Consider the following 25,423-nt stretch of genomic DNA (forward strand, 5'->3'; position numbering starts at 1 on the left):
CTTCAAAAATGGTGTTTTAGTGAATTGTACTTACTAGATAATGTGTTTATAACTTTATAAAAATAGTACAATAGTAATTTGAAACGTTTCCTGCCTTTTTAAGAAAAACTCATATTTTGAAGCAAATCAAAATTTATTTACTGACATAATCTCTCTGAAACTCTATTCATTTGGTCCAAAAATTTTTCAAAAATTCGGCTAGATTTTTTTGATACAGGCTAAGAATGCACTTTTGGTCAATCGTCAAAAAGCGCGGCACCCAGCGCTCGGATAATTTTTCTCATATCTAAATCTTGAGCACCCGTTCTAGCACAAACATACGCAGGATGAAATTTTATATATTAAGATTAGAAAACAGTTTGAATTTAACTTAACCATTTGGAATGCATTTAAGACGTTATCCTGCCACAGACCGCCTTATAGGCAGGGAAGTTAAAATGTGTGGTTTTATGTATTTTTTGTATAATAATTTATTTATTTTTAAATCGTAGAAAAAAAAATTCAATTTTTTTTAAATCCAAAACTATCTTATATTTTAAGCTTCAACCAACCATACACATTCACAAAATTTCATTGAAATCGGTTGGGCGGTTTCCGAGATTAGCGTGTACGAACACAGTGACATGTGATTTTTATATATTAAGATATTTTGAAATTGTGTACTCTGCTAGTTCTGTTATAATATTATATGTTATGTCAATTTACTGCTAATTGCTATTTATTCAATATTATTTTTAATCGTTTCTTATGAAGTTATTATAAAATTTTACAAATTATTCCATACTTGCTTTCAGTGATAAAAAAACATTATTACTGTGTATTGTTAAACTATCACTTCTGCCATCTGTTGAAAATATAACATTTTCTCTCACAGTTTGCCTCAATGTTGGCAATGTAGGAAACTAAGCATTATTGATTTTCTTTTGACAGGAGGGTGACCTGTTGTTGTCTGAGTAATAACTGTTGTTCTTCTACTTGGTGCAATTAGAATCTTTGTTTATCTTACAACAATAATAATAATATTAATCTCTGCTTTAATTGTGACAAAATTTATTGAATGTGTCAAATAATATAACCAAATATTACATGCTTTTTAAAAATGTACGTATTTGTTAACATGTAACCGTTGTATTTGATATAAAAATTTTCTTTATTGAAATTAATTGCACATAATAAAAGTTAATTACAATATTTTTTTATTAAATAATGAATGAGAGCGAAAAAGTAAAATGAACATACCATGATTGGAGGTCACTTTGCTGATAAAATTAAGTGATAAGCGAGGTGCTCTCTCTTATGAAGAAAATCAAACAAAAATTCAATGGAAACTTGGTAAGAATAATAAATTGAGAAAGAGGAATAAAGATAATATTAATTGAATCTATGAGCTAAAAGACTGTCACAAAAGATTATCCATGTTGAAATCACAAAGTACCTATGGTTTATTTACTAAATTAGGTTAGATTCTGAATTCTCTCTCAGAAAGGTTCTGATAGTTTCTCTGTTGTGCCTATAAAAAGAATAATTAGCCTTTTAATAGCCATATGTGTTTAAAGGAAGGAGTGCGCAACATTTTTCATATAAAACTTCAATTTGAATATGAGGCCAAAATACTCATCCAAACTGCAAATATCTAGTACAGATGTGAACTATTTTATTTATTGTTTTGTAAATTTTCATAAAACGTCGGTCATTAAAGAATGCAGTTTTTCATGATTTTTGAAACAACTTTTTTTTGTTAGTTAATAGTAATCAATACAAAATATACATCTTTAATGACATCTATATATAAATAAAAATGTTAACGATCGTTTGTTCAAAATCTTAAATGTCCGAAAGTTCTTCACGGATTGCTTTGAAATTTTGACAAACATTGCATTCGAATACGCATGTTGTATCTCTATCTGCGCAGACAACTGAGCCACAGCAATGCGTGGCGGGGTAAAGCTAGTAGAAAATAAAAATTTTAAATTATTATCATTAACTGATAAAGATAATAATTTCATAAATAAAAAAAATTATTGCCAAAGTTTCCTCTAAACACATGAAAATTTTCATTTTTTTATGGTCTTTTTTTATAATTTAAAACACAAATTAATGAAATAGTTCATGTACATTCTGGATTTGCTATACCTGTAGACTAAAAAAATAATTATTCAATTTGGTTGGATATTTTGGCCTCGAATCCAAATTTAAGTTTTGTACGAAAAAGGCCGCGCAACTGTTCCTTTTCTAGGTTCACAAAACTAAACTGTTTACATTTACAGGCATCAACTGGCACCCAGCCGAAGCAGTCCAGCGTGCCCAAGGGCGAGAGCTTCCGCAGCAACAGTCTGCCGCTGGGGGCCACCCTGGGCTCCGTGCTGGCGGGCAGCAGCGGTGGCGGCAGCAGCAGCCGGGGCAGCAGCGTGTCCCGGCGTCCCCGCAGTGGCTCTTCCTCGCCCGCCTCGCCCCAACGCCGGGGTCAACAGCCGCCCCCGCCCCTGCTGGCCGCCGCTAGCGAGCCCCTGCTCAGTCAGTCTAGCGTGCTGTTGGCGCACTTGCTCAATACGAAAGGTAACATAAATATTTTAAATTACATTGAACAACCATCAAATGCCTTTGAAACATTTCTGACTAGAAGACTTCTATATATATATTCTATATGTTATATATATATTTATGAATCAAATGGATGAATGATCTGAAAATTATTTAACCTTTGGAACGCCAAGCTAAGATGCCGAGCGACCCGCTGTTCGCCGGCTGACACTATTTTCGTGACAACTTGATGAATGAAATTTTTGTAAATTGTGCCGTATCACCAGATAATGTATGTGTATATTTATAAAAAATGTATATGTGTATCCTATGTAGTTTCCCCAGGGTAGCTAGCTACTAATATTCAGAGAAATGTTGGGTTTTTTTTTGTCTCTAATGTCATAAAACATATGTGATGAAGAAATATGAATATCCTAAAGTAAGGCAACGGTTTGCAGCGCAGTCCATTCTGCGTACGATCTGAATATTCGTGTTTAAACAAACTATCTGGCGTAGCGACGCTACAAATGAGTGGATGGAAAAATTATAACACATTTGTTAAAGGGTCTAACTAAATAGTGTAACTAAAGCAAACTTTTATTTACCCGATTTGGGATTTGTAGCTAAGTTTTTTTACGGCAATTGGAAAAAGGACCAGTAATTCGTAAGCGGATTTTATTTTCAAAAACTAAATAGTGGTTGTTACAATGCGAATTGCTTGTATACTGTCAGATTAATTTATTAACAAATCACGGAAAGGGAGACAGTCACTCCGCTTCCCCACTTCTCGCAATTTGATTTGTTCCCCTTTCCTTGATTGGCTTGTCTATCAATTCAATGTCTATGGCTAGGAGCATTTTAAGGTTCAAAATACCATAACATCGTGGCAAGTGCGGTGAACTATTAGCAAATCCATGGTAGATGTCTTGGCACACTAGGGGTTAATGAGAGAGTAAGAATTAACCAGGTTTTAGTAGATTGCTGGTAAAAGAATCCAAGAATTTAGACCTTGTTTACACAACACCATAATTTTTTTGAATGGGAGTTCAGTTGTCATTATTGTCATTATTGCAAGTAGAAAAATACTGAAACTGGTTTGTGTGAGCAGGGGTGTTAGTCAATTATGAATGTTTATAGAGATGCAATAAATAGGTTTTAATTATTAACGAGTTTTGTCTTAAGATTTTTTACAATAACAAGGTAAATTAATTTTGTTGTATTTATTTGCAGGCCAAGGTCTGTACAAGCCGACAAGCGCCCAGTCCCTCAGTCAGGAGCCCCAGCCCCATCCTGTGGCCATCATTCAGGCCCTTCCCAGCGGCTCCAGCTCCTCACAGGTGGGTGGATGTTTATCTCTGTACTTTGCTGCTCCCCTAATACATCCTGATGATCCTAAATACACAGTACAGAATATGTCTTCTTCTCAACACTACAATACTGTAATAATCCATAAAATCGTGTTATTTTAAATCCTTTTTCATAATAATTAACATCATTATTTTAACTTTTAAAAAATAAATGATTTAAAATTCTATATCTTACAAGTAGGTACATATCTTCTTATTTTTTGTCTGTTTTACATGTTTTTACTACTCATGAATAATTACTGTACGCATATACATACATATATCCAGTTGAACGAAATCCATCGCTCATCGTCTCATCCCTCTGGGCCTTGAGCGATGGCTGCCTAAATTTAGATAGATTTTTTTTTTTAAATTCCCGCAAACAGCTCAATGTGGTTGGATTCATTAGCTTTCAGTAAGCAGTTTACATATTAATATTCGCAGGTATGATTTTTTGAATGAGTGCAGCTGAATCCAAAACCAAATGCCCTGAAATATCCATCGCTCGAGGCATTTATTTTGTATATACCCCACTGTTTGAGTGGATACACTGCTTTTATGTGTTTTATTTACTATTTAAGGTTATTATTATTATTTATTATCAATATCCCGAAACAGTATTAGTATTTTGCTAATTTGTATTAGTTTTACTATAGCTACCTAAATGGCATGACTTTATGCTATGTTTACCTTCTACTATATGTTTCCTTTTATACCAAATTGTTACACACTTATACTTTCACACTGTACCTAATAAAAAAATAAGTAATAACTTGAAATAGTTACATACTTGATGGCCAATATCCAAATTACAGTGAAATCCTAAGCCATCATCATCAAATCGTCAGTCAGTGACATTTTATTTATTTTTTACATTTTGCCCTTCAATTAACTGTTCCCGTTGGCCATCAATTTTATTAGATTTGGTAAAATTTAAAGTTATGTTGTTCGCCTTTGATTCAAAATCGATTTTTTACTCCTACTAACTCATTATTTTTGTTTTTAGTTGATAACAGTGGGGAGTCACTCCCCAACTGGTGGCGGGGTCCCCTCCCCCCAGTCCCCCCACCCCGCTTCCCCGGGCAGCGGAGGGGAGAACAGAAGAGCAGGACACATTCACTCTGAGCAGAAGAGACGCTACAATATCAAGAACGGATTCGACCTGCTTCAGTCACTAATACCTCAACTATCTGCTAATCCTAATGCAAAGGTAAACAAAAATATATTTACATATAAGCTCTAATGGTTGCTTTTCCCAATCGCAATTAGCAACAGCTATCTAAAAATTGTTAAAAGTCTTAAAATACCTCTATTTGTGTGGATTAACCTCTGCATTTTATTGCACGCAAAATAAATATATATTGACAGTAAGTACCTAATTAGCTTAGCGTTTGCTCAGTTTTGACTGAAGGAAAGTTTAATGAATCGAGTGCCCATCGTGCTCGGGAGACATTTTCTTTTTACGACTGAACTCGCCGATAGGTCTCCGGAAACTGCTTGAATATCATCATCGCTAGAATTTTTTGCGGTGTGGTTTTAACCTTTATTGCTTTGAAAACTATATACAGGACAAACTCAGAATCGCTTGCGCTAATGTCACTAGATTCTACTTTTTTATTTCATGAATGTTGCCTTTATAACAGCTTACGAAATAAATTATCTATGAATGTCAAAATTCTATTTCATAAAATGGCGTAGCAAAAATGAAAATATTTGAGTTTGCAATGTAGTATAAAGGTCATTATTTATTTGTGAATGGCTTTTGATTGTTATTTTTAATGTAGAGTATGTATTCAGGTTAATGTAGAAATTAAAAAAATATATATTAAAGCTTATAGGTATATAAGTTTTTAAAAAAAGACAGTTTATCTCCCATATTGGAGTTTTTTTTTATATGAAATTGGCTATTCTGGGGAAACCTCTTACTGTATAAACATGAAATATATGTGAATAATAATATACATTAACCCTGGTAAACAAGAAAACAATCGCAAATGGTAATTTTCACATAGCTCTGCATATTTTTTGTCCGGCAATCGAGTGTATTCCGAGGATTTTCTACTCCGGCTCTCCGTGGGTTAACTAACTAACCATCATGCCGTTTCACCGCAAGGGTGGGCAGAGAGGATGGACCGTCAAACAACTCGGTCTTGGCACACACTTCTTGCCTTATTCACATTCATACATACTCTTCTATTATTCTGTCTCTTGACATGGCCCGACTCGAGTATCTGATTCACTTGATCGTGTCATGTCTTCCTCGGGCGTCCCCAACTTCTGCTACCATTCGCATTTGCATCATATATTCTCCTTACACTCCTTTCTTCGCTCATTCGCTCTACATGCCCAAACCACCTAAGCATCCCTTTCTTAATCTTACTTATTACGCTTATATCAGCCTTGCACTCTTTGCGGATCTCCACATTTCTAATACATGGTTTTAGCACACATATGCAGGATCTCATTTCAACAGCATCCAGTCTACTTTTAACACTACAGTCAACCTTTCTCTGCTAGTTCCATGCCTCACTCCATTGTAGACTGCTGGCTTCGCTTCTTTGGACAATTTTTTGTTAGCGCCAACTGCGTTCAGTCGTTCATTAATGGAGTTACCTGTATTTACCCTTCTTTCAATATCTCTGTCAGCCTTCCCATCTCTCTAGAACATACTTCCTAAATACACAAACTCATCCACCTGCTCCAAGTATTCCTCAGCAACAACTCTCCCCATAGGTTAAATAAATATTATTTAAAGTATGTTTTCAAATGATTCGTATCAGAAAATAATATTAAATTTTTTGTCTTTTTTTAGGTTAGCAAGGCAGCAATGTTGCAAAAGGGTGCTGAATACATAAGGCAGCTACAAGGAGAACGTACTAAAATGAAGGAAGAAATGGAAACGTTGAAGCAACAGATCGAAGTTCTCAATAACTCCATTAGGTATGGCTTCCTAATCAATAATATTTAAATTTTATTTAATCAATGAAGAATAATAAATATTACACAATAAAACATGAAATAGAAAATACACAGAAAAATAAAAAAGTAAAGGTCGCAACTGGGTAATAAGGAACTCCAGTCTATAAAAAAAAATTAAATAATATATTTATTTTTATAATTAAATTTTTTTCATAGTTAAAATAATTTTGAGAATGAGGTTTATAAACTTCAACAAGTTATTCCTAACTAGCTGACGAGTACCCGGCATTGCTGGGAGTTATCCTTAGAAGAAAGACATATAACGCTGCCTACTTTTCTGTAGGCCTATTTAAGGCGATGCACTATGTCGTGTAATATTTTAAATTGAGCCGCTATCAATAACAACCCTTACGTAGATGGCGATAAGGTTTAAATTCCCGCTTAGCACCATCCGCCTGTTTTGATAGGCCAAAAAGTGCCTTTTATTTTATTTTGTGGATGTTCAGGCATAATTTTTTTTTTTCCGATCATTTTATAAATCACTTAATTTGCCACATTATACAATAAAGTTATAACCGAAAATGGGTTCGTAAGTAGGAGATTTTGAACTTTAAAGCAGTTTTCATAGGCCTATACATTATTTTTTTCTGGGCTTATAAAAAGACTTATATAAAAAATACTCGATTATTTCAAAGGTCAAGATGTATTCTACTCGTAGTATTTAATTAAAGCATCTGAAATATTTCTAGGCGACCAAATTTTCAAACCAAAAACACATGATTTTACATTACGACGTATGGCATCGCCTTAAGATATGCAATTCTATAGTACATTGTTTTGATGTATATCACAAGGTTTAGCCAGCTTTATAGCAATGTAAGCGCCCCAAAATATCCTTTTTAGGACTAGATTACAAAACATTGACTTTTCTCAATTTTCTATAAATATAATATGCATGTCTTATACACGGTGTCCGGAAACTCGTAGTACAAGCGGGAAACTGGAGAATCTACACCACATGGGGAACCCAAAAAAACATGAAGTTTTTTGATTTGAGCATTTTCAAAAAAAAAAAAAAAAACCAAAAAAAAATATTTTTCGGCTATTTTAGGGTTAAAGTTTTTTCTGGTGTTTAGGGTTGAATAACAGATGTTTTAACCCTGCAGAGCAGAAATATTTTATGATTACACCGGGTTAAATGAAGGTTGATTTCAAAATAATGCTTCAAATCCGAGTTTCTTCATTTGTTTTACTTTCAAATAGTTTTAATTAGTTGGGTACTTTGATCTTCAGTAATAATTTATCAGAATTTGATTAAAAAAAAAAAAAAAAAAAAATTAACTTCAAACTCGATTTACTCGATAACGAAAGCTCAAATAAAAAAAAAATATACTACAAAATCGACTCCAAATGTGATGTAGATTCACCAGTTTCCCGCTTGTACTACGAGTTTCCGGACACCCTGTATACAGGGTGTCCGGAAGTTTAGTTTTTTTTTTTTAATCAAATTCTTATAAATTATTACTGAAGATCAAAGTACCCAACTAATTAAAACTATTTGAAAGTAAAACAAATGAAGAAACTCGGATTTGAAGCATTATTTTGAAATCACCCTTCATTTAACCCGGTGTAATCATAAAATATTTCTGCTCTGCAGGGTTAAAACATCTGTTATTCAACCCTAAACACCAGAAAAAACTTTAACCCTAAAATAGCCAAAAAAATTTTTTTTTTGGTTTTTTTTTTTTTTTTTGAAAATGCTCAAATCAAAAAACTTTATGTTTATTTGGGTTCCCCATGTGGTGTAGATTCTCCAGTTTCCCGCTTGTACTACGAGTTTCCGGACACCGTGTATATAAACCTTCCGGAAGAAATTCTCTAAATGATATATTGTAAACCCTATCAAAATCCGTTGCGTAGTTTAGAAGAACTAAGCGCACAAACAGACAGACGTGGAAAGCGACTTTATTTTATACTTAAAATTTATATATAGTCGATTGACGAAGATGGTGAGGATTATCACAATCTGTATTTATTATTTGCAGCAATTGTCAGTCCCTACTCCCCGCCACCGGAGCCCCCGTGTCCCGCCAGCGCTCGGGGCGCCTGAAGGAGATGTTTGACGACTACGTCTGCCAACGCACTAACGAAAACTGGAAATTTTGGATCGTATCCTTTTCTAAATCAAAAACATTGTTTTTTTTATATTGTATGTGCATTGGACTCATTATTTTATATCTTGTCTTTTCATCACTTCAAATCCTTAGCCGTTTGAGTAATGTGACAGAAAGGATGACCTGGTAAAAGGTTAAGCTCATTGAGTAATGTGACAGAAAGGATGACCTGGTGAAAGGTTAAGCTCATTGAGTAATGTGACAGAAAGGATGACCTGGTGAAAGGTTAAGCTCATTGGATTTCTGCAATGCATTCCAGCAATTGAGACTCTTTTGTGGTATCACATAATAATTTCTAAGGTTCTACAACATCCGCTATAGATATAGAAACAAGGAAGATTATTAGTATGAAAGTACAAACACAACGCGTGTCGCCAAAATCGTACTATCCCATACTACTGCGAATCGCATCTGTGCATAGCGGTTCCCCGCCTTTGTTTCTGTCTACACACCAAATACATAACTTTTATTGGCTCCTCCGCTTTGATAACCGCTGCATTTTAGTTGTAGCTCATGGACAAGCCATATCTACCTTTGTTTCTATTATAATTGTTAAACTTTGACAAGAAACAGTTGCTTCCTTGACTCCTGCATACAGTTCAGCCTTCTGGTGGAGCCCCTCTTGACATCCTTCAACAACAGTGTGTCCCCGGCCAGCACAGATGAACTCAAACGTTCCACTTTCCTCTGGGCGGAACAACACTGCTCGTTAGTTGAAATGCGACCAGGTAACTTTACTTTTCATTCTATGTACAAAAAACTCCAAAAACTTCTTTTTTTTTTTAAAAAGAAATACAAATATTCCCGGGTTACGAATAACCTGACTACAACCCACAGTAAGCTGAAAATGTTGCTTGTGTTGTGATGGAGGACTTAGCTAGCCGAGGAATTGAACACACTACGCCTGAGTGGGACCCAAGCGCGATGTCAACTCGGCCACCGACCGGTCAAAAATAAATTGTGAATTTCAAACAATGATCGACACTTTGCCGTAGTGTCAGCAGTATCGCTTTTTATCAATAACTAATATAATGAACTAAAAAATATTTTTAATTTGATGAAAATATTATATGATTGTTTATTTATTTTTGTAGCCGTTTTGAATTCCCTGAGGTCATTGTGCACCTCCACTGACATCCTCTCTGACCCTGAGAAGCTGCCCGAGGAAGCCTGTGCCGCAGTTAACAAGAGAAAAAAAGAACCAAGTTCTAGTTATAAAAAATAGTGTTTACTGATCTTCGGACCGCCGGAACATAATATTGTGTATTACTATAATTTCAATTTTCAAATAGGAATATTACTAGGTGTTGTTTGTTGATCAGAATGTAAATCTTAATGTTTAAGTTACCTGATTTAAATATAGATGTGTGCTATGTGGGATTGTGTACCATTATGTATAGGAGTATGCGAGTACCTTATAGACATCCATGTGCCTAAGAACATATTGTGGTTTGTAACAAGGGACTAATTATGTGCATTGTTACTGAATGTCTAAACTTACTACAACTACCTTCTTAACCCCTCAGGTCTCTGGCAGAAGGTCACAATATTTCAGCTTTGCATTAAAATCCAAATTAATGGAGTATTTCTGAATGTATCTGAAAACTTAAAACTGCTTTTGAAAGTTAAGCTTTCAAATTTTATTATTCGAAATAAATATATAATTTTTGAAATATTCAAATTATAAATATAAAGAAGTTTTAAAAATGGCTCACCTTACGTTTTTTTTCGAACTAAAGTTACTGATAATGGAAAAAAAGAAAAACTCACACATTTTAAATGTATCATAAACGTTAGTTTCATCTCACTTTTTTTGTCGTTTCATATAAAAGTAATTAATAAAAAAATCATAAATTTTTCTAATATTGCGTCGGAAACTTTGGTTTCATAAAGGTTCACATTTTAATTCTTCTGTGGTTAACATCTAGATTTGAATATAAAGTGTGGTGTTTTTTCTTTCTAAAACTGTTTAATCATATTTCTCACCATGACAGAGAGGGGAGATACAATGATATTTATGAGAGCTATGAATAAATTTCACTATTTCATACTAATACAAGGATAAAATTTTAAACCTCTGGTGGTCTTTGGTCAAAATATGATAAGGGCAATTAGTTAATAAACATTAAGGAAACATCCCTTTAAGTCTAAACATGCCTATAAGAATCATAGTTATATAAAACATGGTAAAAAAAAGAATGTATTGTGATACATTAATTACCATTTTTGCAATTTATTATAAGTTAACCTAAGACAGGTCGGTCTGTGACGAGTGACAATGCAAGATTTTCCCTTGTGCCCTTTAAGATGAGTAAATGTGATGGCTGCCATTAACCCGTTAAGAGTTTCCCACGCGAGCTTGCTTCAGACTGAAGGCTAGTGAAACTATAATATTGTTTGTGTCACTATACTTCGCATACTTTTGTCCAATCGACCATATCTCTGAAAATTATTAGCTCAAAAAAGTTCAAATTAGAAATTGGGAGCTACCAATTATTATTATTATTACTAATGTGCCTCATGTAGCATTATTGGCAACAATTATATTTTAATAAAAAATTAAAGAAATGGTATATTAAAGTTGAAGTACTAAATTAAAATTATTATATAATTATTACGACGAATGTATAAATTAATCTACATACATAATTACGTTAACATATTTGTACAATCCCTAAAAATAAGATAAATGTAAATAATGTGTAATGTGACTTCTTAGAAGTCCAAGAATTATTTTTATAATGAATACAAATTTCTAATTTTAAAGCGGTTAATTCGTGGTGGTACAAATTTTCTTTAAACCGGCAGCTATTATTCATTCACCGGCATGAAAACTCCTTAGTTGAAAAGATCTCCAGCTATAAATCATAATTTTGTTTTTTGTATATACACATGCATAATATTACTGCCACACTGATGAAAGGAATAATTAAAATTACACTACAAATTAATAATTGTGACAATCAAAGTGCTCATTATTGCGAGAATGCATTACATATGTACTTTTTCTTTAAATTGTTTCTGTGTATGAACCACTTTGTGTGATTGGCAGTTTAGGTTAGTAAATGTGTTTCTCTACAAATGTGTCCAAAAAATTATTACAAAAGAAAACTTACAATTTTTCCTAATATTTGAGTTTGTGAACCCTCAGCATTATTTGCCTTATTTGTTTGTAGAGCCCCTCTAACTGCTTACTTTTTATTTCTTTTCACGGCACATTCAAAGCCAATTAGATCTCAGAATATAATTTTTAATGTACCATTTTTTTAAGAAATTATACTTTATTTCTAGGTTATGTAAATAATTTCATTTTAACTATAACAATATCACTATTGCAATTCTTAGCCGAATCTATTATTTAATTTTATGTTATTATTTGTTCCACAGAATTGATAGGTTCATCAATAACTGATTTAAAGTAGTTCGAGGTTTGACCACTGAAAAACTTAATAGTTAATTGTTTATCTTTACTTGTGCCATATAATTAGTTTTAAGTAATGCGATTTGAAAGATGAAAAAGAAGTCATGATAATATGAGTCGTGTAATTTCTATACCCGCTATATCAACTTTCATTGATTTGGAGAAAACCGCAAAAAACTGTCACATCTCTAGCGTACATAAATAAATGCATTACAATTTTTTATATAATGAATTGGAGTAATAAAATTTCGAAAAGCATTTATTTTTCTATATATGTCTAGCAATAATTAAGTAATTTCGATAAATAAAATGGATATAGCGGATTTTGATACTCACTTCGTGATTTTGAAAGTCAACTGAGCCGACATGGCGGGTTTAGAAACTCACGCGTAGATCATTTTGACACACGAGCGTGGCGTCAGAGCGGCGGCCATATTGTATTTTGGCAAAATAACTGCTTGTGATTCGTTGAATCCGATATAGCGGGTTTTGATAGTAACTTTCTGTATGATATAGCGGATTTGGTTTCTCACTCGCAGTTTTAACATGGTTTTTGGTCGCGATAAGGAGGGTTTTGAAACTCAATTTTAGGCTCTTGTTGCTCGCAAAAATGTGAACAAGATGTCATACTCAGATCATTTTGTCAAAAAATCGGATATAGCGGGTATAGAAATTATAGGATTCATATAATGATCACTACAAATATTAATATATTTTTTATGCATACTGACGTATGTATTTTTAGTTATGAGTAGGATTTGTTAATTCTGTAATCATTAGTTGTTAAACAATATGTATTTCTTTTAGCACAAAGGCCACATTTTGTTTTAAGTGCAATCTCATACGTACAATCATTGTTGTCTTAATTAAAATTATAGATAATATTATATGATATCCAAACGATTATGGCCATTGGTAACTGCAATTTATATCCACATTTAAACAATAAAAAAATCGTATTATAGAAATCAACATATTTTACGGATAAGAGTTCAGGAAATTAAATTTTGGGTGTCTATTATGAAAAATAGCACTACAGAAGTGCATAATGTTTGTCAATTTATTTGTTATAACTTCGTTATTTAGGTTTCAAGTTATTTTTAAAACAAATTTTATAAGGTTTTTTTTTTGATCATTGCAAAATTTAAGTTATTTTTGTTTTCGAAATTGAAAGGGTAAATTTTTATTATTGGTTTTTATTTTTAATATTTAATTGTGGCTTGGATTTTATACAAAAATTGTTGAAATAAATATTCATTACAAGAATTCGTTTTATTAAAAGTAATACATATTCCAATATTTTGAGACCACTGTATTGCACACAGAAGTGGATTATCCCTGTCCTAAATACATTCCTTTAAAACTGTCGAGGTTTGTTAGATTTTTGAAGTTATTATTAAAATAAATGAAGACAGCACATTAGCCTCAATTTCCCGGAGTAAATGGGACTATGGCATCCCCAATCATTGAGGTATGTTAAGAGGCTGAAGGGAGCGGGATAAGAGTTACAACATTCGAGGCCACAATTTCCCGGAGTAAATGGGACTATGGCATCCCCAATCATTGAGGTATGTTAAGAGGCTGAAGGGAGCGGGATAAGAGTTACAACATTCGAGGCCACAATTTCCCAGAGTCAATGGGACTATGGCATCCCCAATCATTGAGGTATGTTAAGAGGCTGAAGGGAGCGGGATAAGAGTTACTACATTCGAGGCCACAATTTCCTGGAGTAAATGGGACTATGGCATCCCCAATCATTGAGGTATGTTAAGAGGCTGAAGGGAGCGGGATAAGAGTTACAACATTCGAGGCCACAATTTCCCGGAGTAAATGGGACTATGGCATCCCCAATCATTGAGGTATGTTAAGAGGCTGAAGGGAGCGGGATAAGAGTTACAACATTCGAGGCCACAATTTCCCAGAGTCAATGGGACTATGGCATCCCCAATTATTGAGGTATGTTAAGAGGCTGAAGGGAGCGGGATAAGAGTTACAACATTCGAGGCCACAATTTCCCGGAGTAAATGGGACTATGGCATCCCCAATCATTGAGGTATGTTAAGAAGCTGAAGGGAGCGGGATAAGAGTTACAACATTCGAGGCCACAAAAATGTTTTGGTCGTACATTTTTTCATGATGTCGATTTTCATCATTTTAAAGTCTATTCAGATTTAGTTTCCAAAGATTATTAAAAAAAAATTAATGAGAACCTTCAAAATGTGTGAAAAGTAGAAACCAAAAAGAAGCAATTTTTTTTTAGAATTTTTTTCCATACCATGGTGAAACCAAAAAATGTTTTTTTATCATCCTGAAATATTAATCCATACATAGCGTCCCTATCATCGCGTGTTAGTTGCAACACGTGATTCTATATAAATATTTCGATTTAACCAGTGGGTTGCCGGTAGTCTCTGTGGTCTACAGAGAACATGCGAGCATTTCTAGAAGTGCATAATAACGCTGCAGCATCGGTAAAATCGGTCGAAAGAATAGAAAGACAAGCGAGCAACCGTGTCAAGTGTAAATGCGTCAAGTGATTTATAATGGGTATTCTTTGAACTATGGTGACTGTAAACAATATCCGATACGACAGGGCGACACAACTACATCTCAAAAGTGAAAGTGTTTTTTTGGACCCTAAATTAGCCGCAAAAATATCATTATATGACCTTGGACGTGATAATTATACTACTTGTAAAATTAGATTTCGTGGTTGCCGTGCTGGACGCTATCATAAAAAACATACACTGCAAAAAAAAAAATGCAGCACAGGCCGAAAACACTCCTACTGTAAGTGATCGGGCTACACTCCTAAGTTTTAAAAGTGATAGTGTGTTGAACCCTTCAGTGACTGCAAAAGAAACCATATACAATCCAGTCCGTGATCCGAATGTGAAATTTAGATACAGGGGGTGTCGCGGTGGACAAAAAACAAAATATTTTTGCAGGGAGGAACAATACGTTCCAAAAATTATTAATAATAACAATGGTAATGAAAATAACAATAAGTCTCCGTCAGTACAGGATGTTCAAGTAGTCGAACCGATCGACAAACAGAATTACCTACCGTCTAAAGCCCTCCGCGATTCTGATAAATTCCACAGCAACTTAAATGAAATTAGATTAGAACGACATGCCAACTATAGGAGCAGACAGCTTGCGATTGGTTCCTGGAATGCTCGATCCCTTAACAACAAACTAGAGGTGGTGGACGATATTTTCAAAGACCAAAAACTCCATATCCTTACTGTCACAGAAACTTGGCACGAGAACAGTGATTCGTACTCAATTAAGAGACTCCGAGCTTTAGGGTATGTGGTTCTTGAAGAAGCCCGACCTAGTAGGGACCTACCATCAAACAATATCTCACACGTGAATCACGGGGGTGTCGCGATAATAGCCCGACCAGGATTACGGCTAAACAAAGTAGCTCTCGGTACATTTAACACGTTTGAGTATATTGGATGCAGGGTTTCTTCTTCAGGAACGTCGTTCATGTTGTGCACCCTTTATAGGCCCGGATCGAAACAAATCTCAGTCGAATTTTATAATGAGTTTTCACAGTTTTTGGAAGTTTCAGTCGGACTCTCCGACACACTCATTATTACAGGCGACATTAATATTCGTCTCGAGCGCGTGACATCACCAAACACTGTTAAATTCTTAGATCTATTAGCCAGCTTTGGATGCCAATGGGTCGACGTCCCAACTCATGATGCTGGTGGTACATTAGATGTACTAATTTCAAAGAACAGTGATCCACCGCTTTCAGCAGATATTCGTGATATAGGACTGTCAGACCATCGGCTCGTTTGCACTGATATTGATTTTAAACCGCCTAAAGTACCATATAAAACAATTGTATCAAGGGAATGGCGTAAATTTTGCTTTAGCGATTTTCTGGAAGAGTTACAGACCTCTCTCTTATGTACACCCAATGTTTGGGAAACAAAGACCCCTACCGAACTTGTCAAGACATATAATAAAACACTTTCATGTCTGTTAGATAAATATGCCCCGACATCATCAAAAACACGGAAAGTTCGAAAGTCTGACGGCTGGTTTGACGATGAATGTCGAAACCAGAAGAGACTTATGCGGAAATTAGAGAGGACCTATAGGAAAAACTCTTCTGTAACTACAAGAGACGAGTGGATCCTTTCTCAAAAACAGTATACGTGTAAAATTAATTCCAAAAGATCAGACTATTGGAAAGAAAAGATTAACTCTGAGCGAACCGACCCGCGACGTCTTTGGAACTCAATAAAGACAGTAATTTCCGAAGTCACTGTTCCAACGAAAATAGATATTACCCCGGAAGCTTTCTCAAGTTTTTTTCGGGAAAAAATTGAATCCATTCGTGCTTCCGCATCTCACGCCCCTCCGCCAATATTCACTTTAAATTCTAAAGGAATTTTGTCTTCCTTCAAACCCACAACGCTGGAAGAAGTAATAAAAATTATTTCAAGCTCGCCTAATAAACAGTGCAGTCTTGATCCCATACCGACATGGTTATTAAAACAATGTTCTACTGTTTTAGCTCCATTCCTAGTTCACGTTTTTAATAAATCACTTAGCACGGGTGACTTTCCTGAACCACTCAAGTCAGCTGTAGTTACACCAATCCTGAAAAATTCAAAACTAGACCCCGATAACTTAGGTAATTATCGGCCCGTTTCAAACTTACCATTTATTTCAAAAATCCTGGAGAAAATTGCTGCCGCACAAATAACCAGTCACTTGAATTCAAATAAATTATTCGCAAAACGTCAATCTGCGTACAGAAAGTTCCACTCAACTGAAACCGGACTACTTCGTATGCTATCAGACATAACTCTGGCCGTAGAGTCAGGTAAGTTATCACTTATCTCACTCCTAGACATGAGTGCAGCGTTTGACACGATTGATCATGAATTCCTCATTAGGAGATTAGAGGAAACATTTGGTTTGAATTCCGACATAAAAAATTGGCTGGTATCTTATTTATCCAATCGCTTACAAGCCGTGAGGGTTGGAAATAAATTGTCCAACTTCGCAACACTATCTTCAGGGGTACCCCAGGGATCCGTTTTGGGTCCACTTCTCTTCATCCTTTTTACAAATGATGTCGCCAAAATAATCGAGTCATTTGATCTCTTGTCTCACTGCTACGCTGACGATCAGCAAGTTTATTTTTACTGCGCTCCAAATGATATCAATAGTCTCAAAATCCGTATAACTGAATGTCTAGAAGCAATAACTCGTTGGATGTCTTCAAACAAGCTGAAGCTCAATCCATCTAAGACTGAGTTTCTCTGGGTAGCCACAAACAAACGTCAACATTTCATAGACAATTCACCTATTGCTATTTCCGGCAGCGATATCATCCCAAAAACAACAGTCAAACTTCTCAGTGTCAATTTAGATTCAGACTTTTCGTTTAAAAGTCAAATAAATAGGACTGTAAGCACCGGTTTTTTTCACCTAAGACAACTCAAGTCTGTCCGAAGAAACCTTCCTTCAGAAGCAACAAAACTACTTATCAACTCTTACGTAGTCTCACGTCTCGATTACTGCAACGGCATTTATGCCAGCCTTCCAAAATATCAAATTGACAAACTTCAATCAGTGTTTAATGCAGCAGCACGGCTCATAACCGGGGTTTCAAAATATTTGCACATTTCAGAACACCTTCGTAACCTTCACTGGCTCAAGTGCCCTGAAAGAATCCAGTACAAACTGTGCTGGATGGTGTTTAAATCCATCAATGAAATGGCCCCACCCTACATCTCTGAACTATGCTTCCCGGAAAACACTGGTCTGAGGCAGTCAACGCTTAGATCAGCAACATCAGCAGCTGTAGGCAGACTGATAGAACCTATGCGCAAGCCAAATACTAAGTTTGGTGATCGCGCTTTCGGAGTATCTGGGCCGAAGGCTTGGAATAAACTCCCTCCGGAACTAAGATCCATAACAAGTCCAACAGAATTCAGGTCTAAATTAAAAACTTACCTTTTTAAGCTGTCGTATCCTTAAATTAAATATACCAATCCTAAGAGAAAGTCCAGTTATATTCAATTTTTCAATTAAGTCCTAAATCCTGTATCTAAATTTCGCCAATAAACAATTAGATAATGTTAATTAAGTGTTAATCTCAAGTGACCTATCAGGTAAGTATTGAACTGTATATTTCTTCCATAAATAGTTAAGTAATAACATAGACCACTGTACAAATGTATTATCAGTTTGTACAGCGCCCTTGAGGTGTTTTTGCACAAAAACGGCGCTATACAAGTTATCCAAGTATTATTATTATTATTATTATTCTAATATTATCCTTGTTAGAATAATTTGCAATGCGATTTTAACCTTAATGCTTCGAAAAATGTATGAAAAACAAAATCAGCATTGTATGGGTTAGTAATACTTTAGATACTAGCCCATACAATTTGATTCCACTTTTGATTTTTATGAAAATTTCTCTCTGAAGGCTGAAAAAATATTTTTCTGTTTTATGCTCTGGCCTTCAACAGGTTAAAGTTGAGCGTCCAATTTTTTAGACGCTATGCACAATGTACATTCTGCAATCCTACAAACTTACATTTTCAGATATCTAGACGGTTGGATTTAGCCACTTATCTAGGCGCAAGCGTATGCAAGTTCTTTTAAGAAATACTTATTTTTTTATATTTGGCGCCTACTGTTACATATAAGTGTAGGTATATAGGTATACAAATATACATAAGGAGAAGACAATTATATATGCAATTCACATATAATTGTCCTGAATGATGACGAAAATGAAACAGATAAACATGAAGCCCATTTGAATCATCTTGGAAGGCTGATGCTCTCATCGCAGTGTGTAAAGTAGAGAGGACTGTTGTAGACGATGAGCAAAAGTATGAAGAGCCTTCTACATCTCGATTTACAAAAAGGAAAATTAAATAAAATAAAAAGGCAATAAAAATAATTTTAACATTACCAGACCGACATCTCAAAATACTAATGTTATGGCAAATTAATGTTTTCGAGAAAATTACGAAAATTACGATTTTTAGGACTTTTTGGTAAAATGTAATTATTTTGAGATAAAATGAAATGTACTATAATTCTGGAACTGGTTCTGTAGCTCATAGCATATTTTATATGAAATAAGCAAAGATATTAGAAGAACGAGATGTGCTATGCGCAGTTCGTACTGAGTGGAATTGTTTTGCCGAGTGTCGCCGGTTTGGTTCACCAATACTACTGCACACCTTCGCTTGCGCTAAGGTATCCGCACTAATACATACAACAGATTTCTGTGCGTACACGTCCCGATACCGTTCAAAGTACCCTAATTAGGTAGTACTCCGGCTACGGTCCGGCGGCCAACGTAGCATATCTCGTTCTTCTAATATCTTTGGAAATAAGACAAATTTAGGATATAATTAGGCAATATCGGATTATGGAAGCAAAACAGCAATGCGTAAGAAGGATTTTGGAAATGAACTAACTGTTATATGAGAATTAGAGAGAAAAAAGGAGCTTTCGGTACAAAACAATGTTAAAACTAAATTACCAAGAAATCGACCCTAATATCACTTGGGTCCAAAATGACAAATAATTTAATTTGGTACTGCGGACCTTATGTCCTGGTCTTTTCAATAATAATTCTCAGTAATAAATATATTCTTATGGTATCTTTATTTTCATAATCATCAACATAAACAAGTTATCACATTATAAGGTACACAACAGATTATTTTATTTTTTTAATCACACATTAGTTTGATTGCCTATCCTAATTGTTATTATAATAGGAAGTCATGAGACATTCAATGTAAAATAAAAGAGATTCACAGAAAAACTAAATAAAGTAATAGGTACTGTGTGTATTAAAATTTGAATAATAATTGTCGGCGACACCCGTCAGCAAGATTAAGTAAATTTAAATAGTGAATGCAATCAATACAAGAGTGCCAATGTTATATCAAGACATGTACACATTCTGTGATCTGGACCCAGTCCAGGCAAAGAGAAATATAATAATTAACAGAAATAATAATAGTTATCCATCAATGATTTCAATGGCATTATCAGAGAAACGAAGGATTAAGACTCCTAAGAAACAAATAATTTTTAGTAACAATCACACAAACAGCTTTGTTAACAAGAGTGATGAACAAACAAATTATTATGTGGAATTACCCTTTGATATCACTAAATTAAAAACAAATTAGAATTACAACAGCATATGAAAGCTGGAGCATGAATAGCACATTAAATACACATGGTTTTCACCATCTTCATTAACAACACCAAATTGTGGATTAACATTACAAGCACTGTTATGTTCATCAAGACAAGACATGATGTTTTCTTTGATTTGATAAAGGTCCATTGCTGTGGGAACCAAAAGGCCACATTTGCAGATGGCAACTGTTTGAATGACAGCTATTTTCAATTCCAAAGTGCTCTTCTGGCAAATAGGACAAATCACCTCATTCAAATCATCGAGCATTCCGGCAAGGCGGTCATCGTCATCAAATATGTTGTTGTATTTGTTCATCAACCTAAAAATATATAATACCCATTATCAGATATTAAACGCATTACTCACAAACGTCTCCCTGTTATGACAGCAGATTCGACAGCAACGGTCACTCTTTAGCAACCCGTTTTCATCGGGTTCGGCTAGAATTACACTATACACTTCCAATACAGACCGGTCGGTGGCCGAGTTGACATCGCGCTTGGGTCCCACTCGGGCGTAGTGTCTTCAATTCCTCGGCTGGCTAAGTCCTCCATCACAACACAAGCAACATTTTCAGCTTACTGTGGGTGGTAGTAGGAGATTTTCAAATATTGTCAGGTTATTCGTAACTCGGGAATGTTTGTTCTTTCTTTTTAAAAAAAAAAAAGAAAAAAAAAATATATATAAATAATAGACAAATTCGATTTGGGTATGGGTACTGCTGCCCCGGAAACCATTCATTGGATAACCAACACCTCTGCCATAGGTCACCCCTACTGATTCGCGAGGTTTGGTGACGTAGCAGAAGTGTAAAGGTCTTGTCAGCGGATGTATTTGCCCACCAAGTGCATGGCGGGCCAGATCGGGAGAAGCCGGTCTCTCTCAACACGTCACCTTGCAATACAGTGGGAGGAATGGAGTCATACATCTGTCACTCCTGGATATACTGACCTCCAGATTTCTACCCACCCCTCAAACCTTTTTCCTTCACAGGACTTCCCTCTTCCCCATCCTTAATACTACCCACCGCACAGCATTCCCAAAGATGACATAAACCCCGAGGGAAATTATTTTCCTCGGGGCCTCCTGTGTGGAGTTATTGTAAAAAAAAAGGTGATAGAGGTTATATTAGAGTATTTTTTTTTACTTCCATGCTCTATTATAAAATTATCCTTAGTTTCTGTGAGTGAAAAGTACTTTAGACATTCATATTCACGTTAAATTTCGTAGTAGGTGAAGAACACCTCTGTCTGTACAGTGTACTGTATGTTGTGAGGCAGGTTAAGGTAGGGGATGTATGAAGGGTTTTATTGATGCGGGTCTTGAAGAGTCCCGGATTATATGAAGGAGGAAAACAAATGCCGGTAGCTCGTTCCACATACGAGCAACCTTACACAAAAACGAGTCGAAGTAACGACCCATTCTCATGAAGTCAAAATCAACTGTGAACAGGTCTTCCAATCGTGTCTTTCGAGTTTTACGCACGCGCACCGGTGCACCGGGGATCAATGCAGTTAATATTAAGCTGATAATTTATCATTGGTACTGTACCAATAAAAACATTTTTTTATGGATACCCATTCTACCATTACCACCAATTGAATGTAGAATGAATCAATAATCTACCAATAGTGACACTCGTCTTATAGATTATGTTGCCTACCCATTCGACCATTACATTACTCACCAGTTATATTTTGCCTAATTGATATTCCAAAAATCACTAACCCATAGTTTATAACTGGCACTTTCTACACGGTGGTTATGTTTGACATTCCCAGAACTAATTAAAAAAGGGTCCAACTTACATACCTGACCTCAGAAAGGTTGGGTCATTATGCAGAACCTATTATTCATACATTCGTAGGCCTGGAATTCCAATGATTCAACTTTAGGTTACAAATAAAATATCCTTTCAATTTCTAATGACTTGAAAGTTTGACGTATCTTGAATTGAATTGAATGGTGGAGAAGGTGCAAATTAAATAGGTTCTAAAAATAAATGATAAATCCACAAGCTTTTTTCAGGAATTCTGGGAAATAATAGCATAATAGCATCAGATGGAAAAATTGGATTATAAATAATGGCTAATGAAGTATGTTTATAAGAGACGGAAAGACTGATGTTGAAAGAAGGGTAAATATAGGAAACTTCGTTAAAGGAGGACTGAATGCGGTTGACACCAACAAAAATTTTTTCAAAGAAGCGAAACTAGCAGTTCACAATGGATTGCTGGTACCTACCCTGATGTATGGCAGGGATGCATGGAACTCGCAGAGGAAAGCAGACAGAATGCTGTAGAAATGAGATCTCAGAGGCGTATGTGTGGTAAAACCATGCATGATTGTGTGAGAAATGTGGAGATTTGCAAAGAATGCAAGGTTGATGTAAGTGTAATAAGTGAAATTAAGAAAGGGAAATGAGAAATGAGTGAAAGGAGAATATATGACGGAAATGCAAATAGTAGAAGAAGTCGGGAACACTCTAGAAAGATATGGCACGATCAAGTGAACCAAATACATAGTATTTATGTTTTTATTTACAAATTTATATCCTGCACTAAGTAAATAAATAAAATACTAGAGTTTTAATAACAGAAGGGTGTATGTATAAGACTATGTATGAATGTGAGTGAAGCAAGGAGTATGTGCCAAGACAGAGTTGTTTTGAGGTCCGTACTCTCTGTCTACAGGAAAAGTGTTATAATTAATTATAGAAAAGCGTGAGGCACAGATCCCTATCATTGTTGCAGATGTTGAAGATGCAGAACTAATCTACCATTGGCCTCTGAATGGGAACTGACCTGTACAGTACTAACCTAATCCCGTCTATCAATCAATATATTTTTAAACTGTTCCTTACCATTCTAATTCTTCATCTACTGATTCCTCTTCTGTGTCAGTTATATTTTCCGGGATAAGGGGAATATGTTTTAGTACTTTTGTGACATCCGGCGAGTAGATAGATTTTAAATCTTCTTTTATCATATTAGTTAGGGTATTGAAAACATCCACATCTTCCGAAATGTTTCTAAGTTTGTCTACGAAATCCTCCCTGTTTTTTTGCAGCCTTTCCTTGCATTTCTGTAAAGAAATAATTGTTGAACTTAGATTCCAGGGTCGACATAAGACGAAAAGGGATCAATGGAATAAAATCAAAATATGAAATTTTAAAATCTTAACAAATTATTATAAGCAATAATTATTAGCATGAAACACAAATATAAATTGAAGAAATCTTCCAATTATTCAGTCTCGGATTCCTGTAATATCGATTACAATCATAATGCAATTCAATGTTGAATTATTATCCAACACAAAAACTAATGGCGGCGATAAGAAATTCGGTTTATTGTTGTGGTTAGGATATTTATAATATTTGAATAAACATAAACTTTACCTTTCTTAGAACATCTTTTAACTTTGGTGACCCGTTTTTGAATCGCAATACTGATTCTTTGGTTCTCAATAATTTACAGGCAACGTCAGTCATGATTATTTATATTGATATTTTGGTAATTATTTTCACCGAAACATGTATCCACAGTATTCACATATGGCGCACTATGGCAGGAAAAATTGCTAGATTTAACTGTCAATGATTTTCTAGTTGCATTATTCTCTATTTTATGACAAATAAACAGCAAACTATTTATACGTTAATAACAAAACTTAAATTACAAATCTCAGCAAAAATTTCGAATGTGTAATAAAATTGACAGCTACGATTTCCCGCTAATAATATTATTTTCCACCATTATTTTTCATAATCACGGATCACGCCGCTTCTACGAATCACGCTATCTATGGTTTAGTTTAGAGATGGACAGCGGATGGAGTGGTTTATTTATGGCGGATGGTTTAGTTTAAGCGCGCTCTACACTCGCGGCGCGAACGGCCGCGAAGGCCGCGAAACACGAGTGTGGATCTTGTTCACGCCTTCGCAATCTTCGCATTCGCGCTTCGCGCCATTCCCCGCTTTTTGTCGGTTTTTTGGCCCGCGACAAAGGGTTTGCGGCGAACAAGACTGAAACTTTGCGAGTGTGGATGGACACAGTTCAAGCGCGGATCGCGGCGTATATTCACGGAGTGAATTCACGACGCGACTTCGCGCGCGAGTGTAGAGCTCGCATTAGAGTTAGAACTTATGTTTTCAGAATCAGCGACTGATGACAATATATATTAATGTCATAAGTTATAATAATTTTTCACTGAAGTTGCAAAAATGTTGGCATTTCTTTTATAATATTCACATTATTCAGACAATTCTTTTATAATGCTTGTTAAAACACACATTAAAATAATTTTTATTAATCTTAAAGGTAACATAAGAATCACTATTGCATTAAAAAATAAACAATTAATTTTATCAACGCGAATTTATAATTATCTCCTGTATAATATAATTATCTCCTATATATCCTTAGATATCTCCTTCGTTACATTAATTTATTTGGCAGCTTGCCTCTCATCGGGAGGGATCAACATTCTGAAGCACTTAGTTTTTTTCTTTATTTCTGTTAATAATAAAACTCAATTTTCCATCGCATGTGTTAGAATTTAGGCGCGAACGCACAAAACATGATAAGCTATGATGAAAACCGTCCGACAGCCGGTACGGTGTGTTGGATCTCGTTGAAATAACCGGCCCGGAACATTTAGGTTCAGTCTGCTAGCGCGCTTACCCTACCCATGCACCTTTATTGGTAGGCAGGAAACATCAGCTATACAACAGCCTTAATTTTGAGCTTAAAAATAAAGTTTTATTTTTCGTATGTTGGCAAAACTTTATATCCATGCTTCTCAGATTTTATTGCAAGCTCAA

At 35.1% G+C, this 25,423-nt stretch overlaps 2 protein-coding genes across 3 annotated transcripts in view; one reads left to right on the plus strand and one right to left on the minus strand.

The window, feature by feature from the left end:
- Mondo (MLX interacting protein mondo) overlaps positions 1 to 13,627 on the plus strand; it is a 98,322-nt gene extending 84,695 nt beyond the window's left edge. For both annotated transcript variants that reach the window (XM_089634061.1, XM_089634062.1), the window contains exons 8-14: positions 2,268 to 2,556; positions 3,751 to 3,857; positions 4,873 to 5,076; positions 6,679 to 6,806; positions 8,831 to 8,954; positions 9,558 to 9,687; positions 10,054 to 13,627. In XM_089634061.1, coding sequence (XP_089490187.1) covers positions 2,268 to 2,556; positions 3,751 to 3,857; positions 4,873 to 5,076; positions 6,679 to 6,806; positions 8,831 to 8,954; positions 9,558 to 9,687; positions 10,054 to 10,184 — 1,113 coding nt within the window. In that variant the 3' untranslated portion in view covers positions 10,185 to 13,627. The remainder of the gene's footprint in view (positions 1 to 2,267; positions 2,557 to 3,750; positions 3,858 to 4,872; positions 5,077 to 6,678; positions 6,807 to 8,830; positions 8,955 to 9,557; positions 9,688 to 10,053) is intronic.
- Positions 13,628 to 20,045: 6,418 nt separating this feature from the next.
- On the minus strand, positions 20,046 to 24,388 carry Ripalpha (RPA-interacting protein alpha). Its single transcript, XM_089634573.1, has 3 exons — positions 23,999 to 24,388; positions 23,462 to 23,682; positions 20,046 to 20,917 (listed from the first exon to the last, which is right to left on the minus strand). The coding sequence occupies exons 1-3, from the start codon at positions 24,089 to 24,091 to the stop codon at positions 20,587 to 20,589; spliced, it is 645 nt and encodes a 214-aa protein (XP_089490699.1). The 5' UTR covers positions 24,092 to 24,388; the 3' UTR covers positions 20,046 to 20,586.
- Positions 24,389 to 25,423: the final 1,035 nt, after the last annotated feature.

Source organism: Hesperophylax consimilis, chromosome 8 (genome assembly GCF_061612785.1).
Source record: "Hesperophylax consimilis isolate HC1 chromosome 8, BYU_Hcon_1.0, whole genome shotgun sequence".
Lineage (NCBI taxonomy): Eukaryota > Metazoa > Arthropoda > Insecta > Trichoptera > Limnephilidae > Hesperophylax > Hesperophylax consimilis.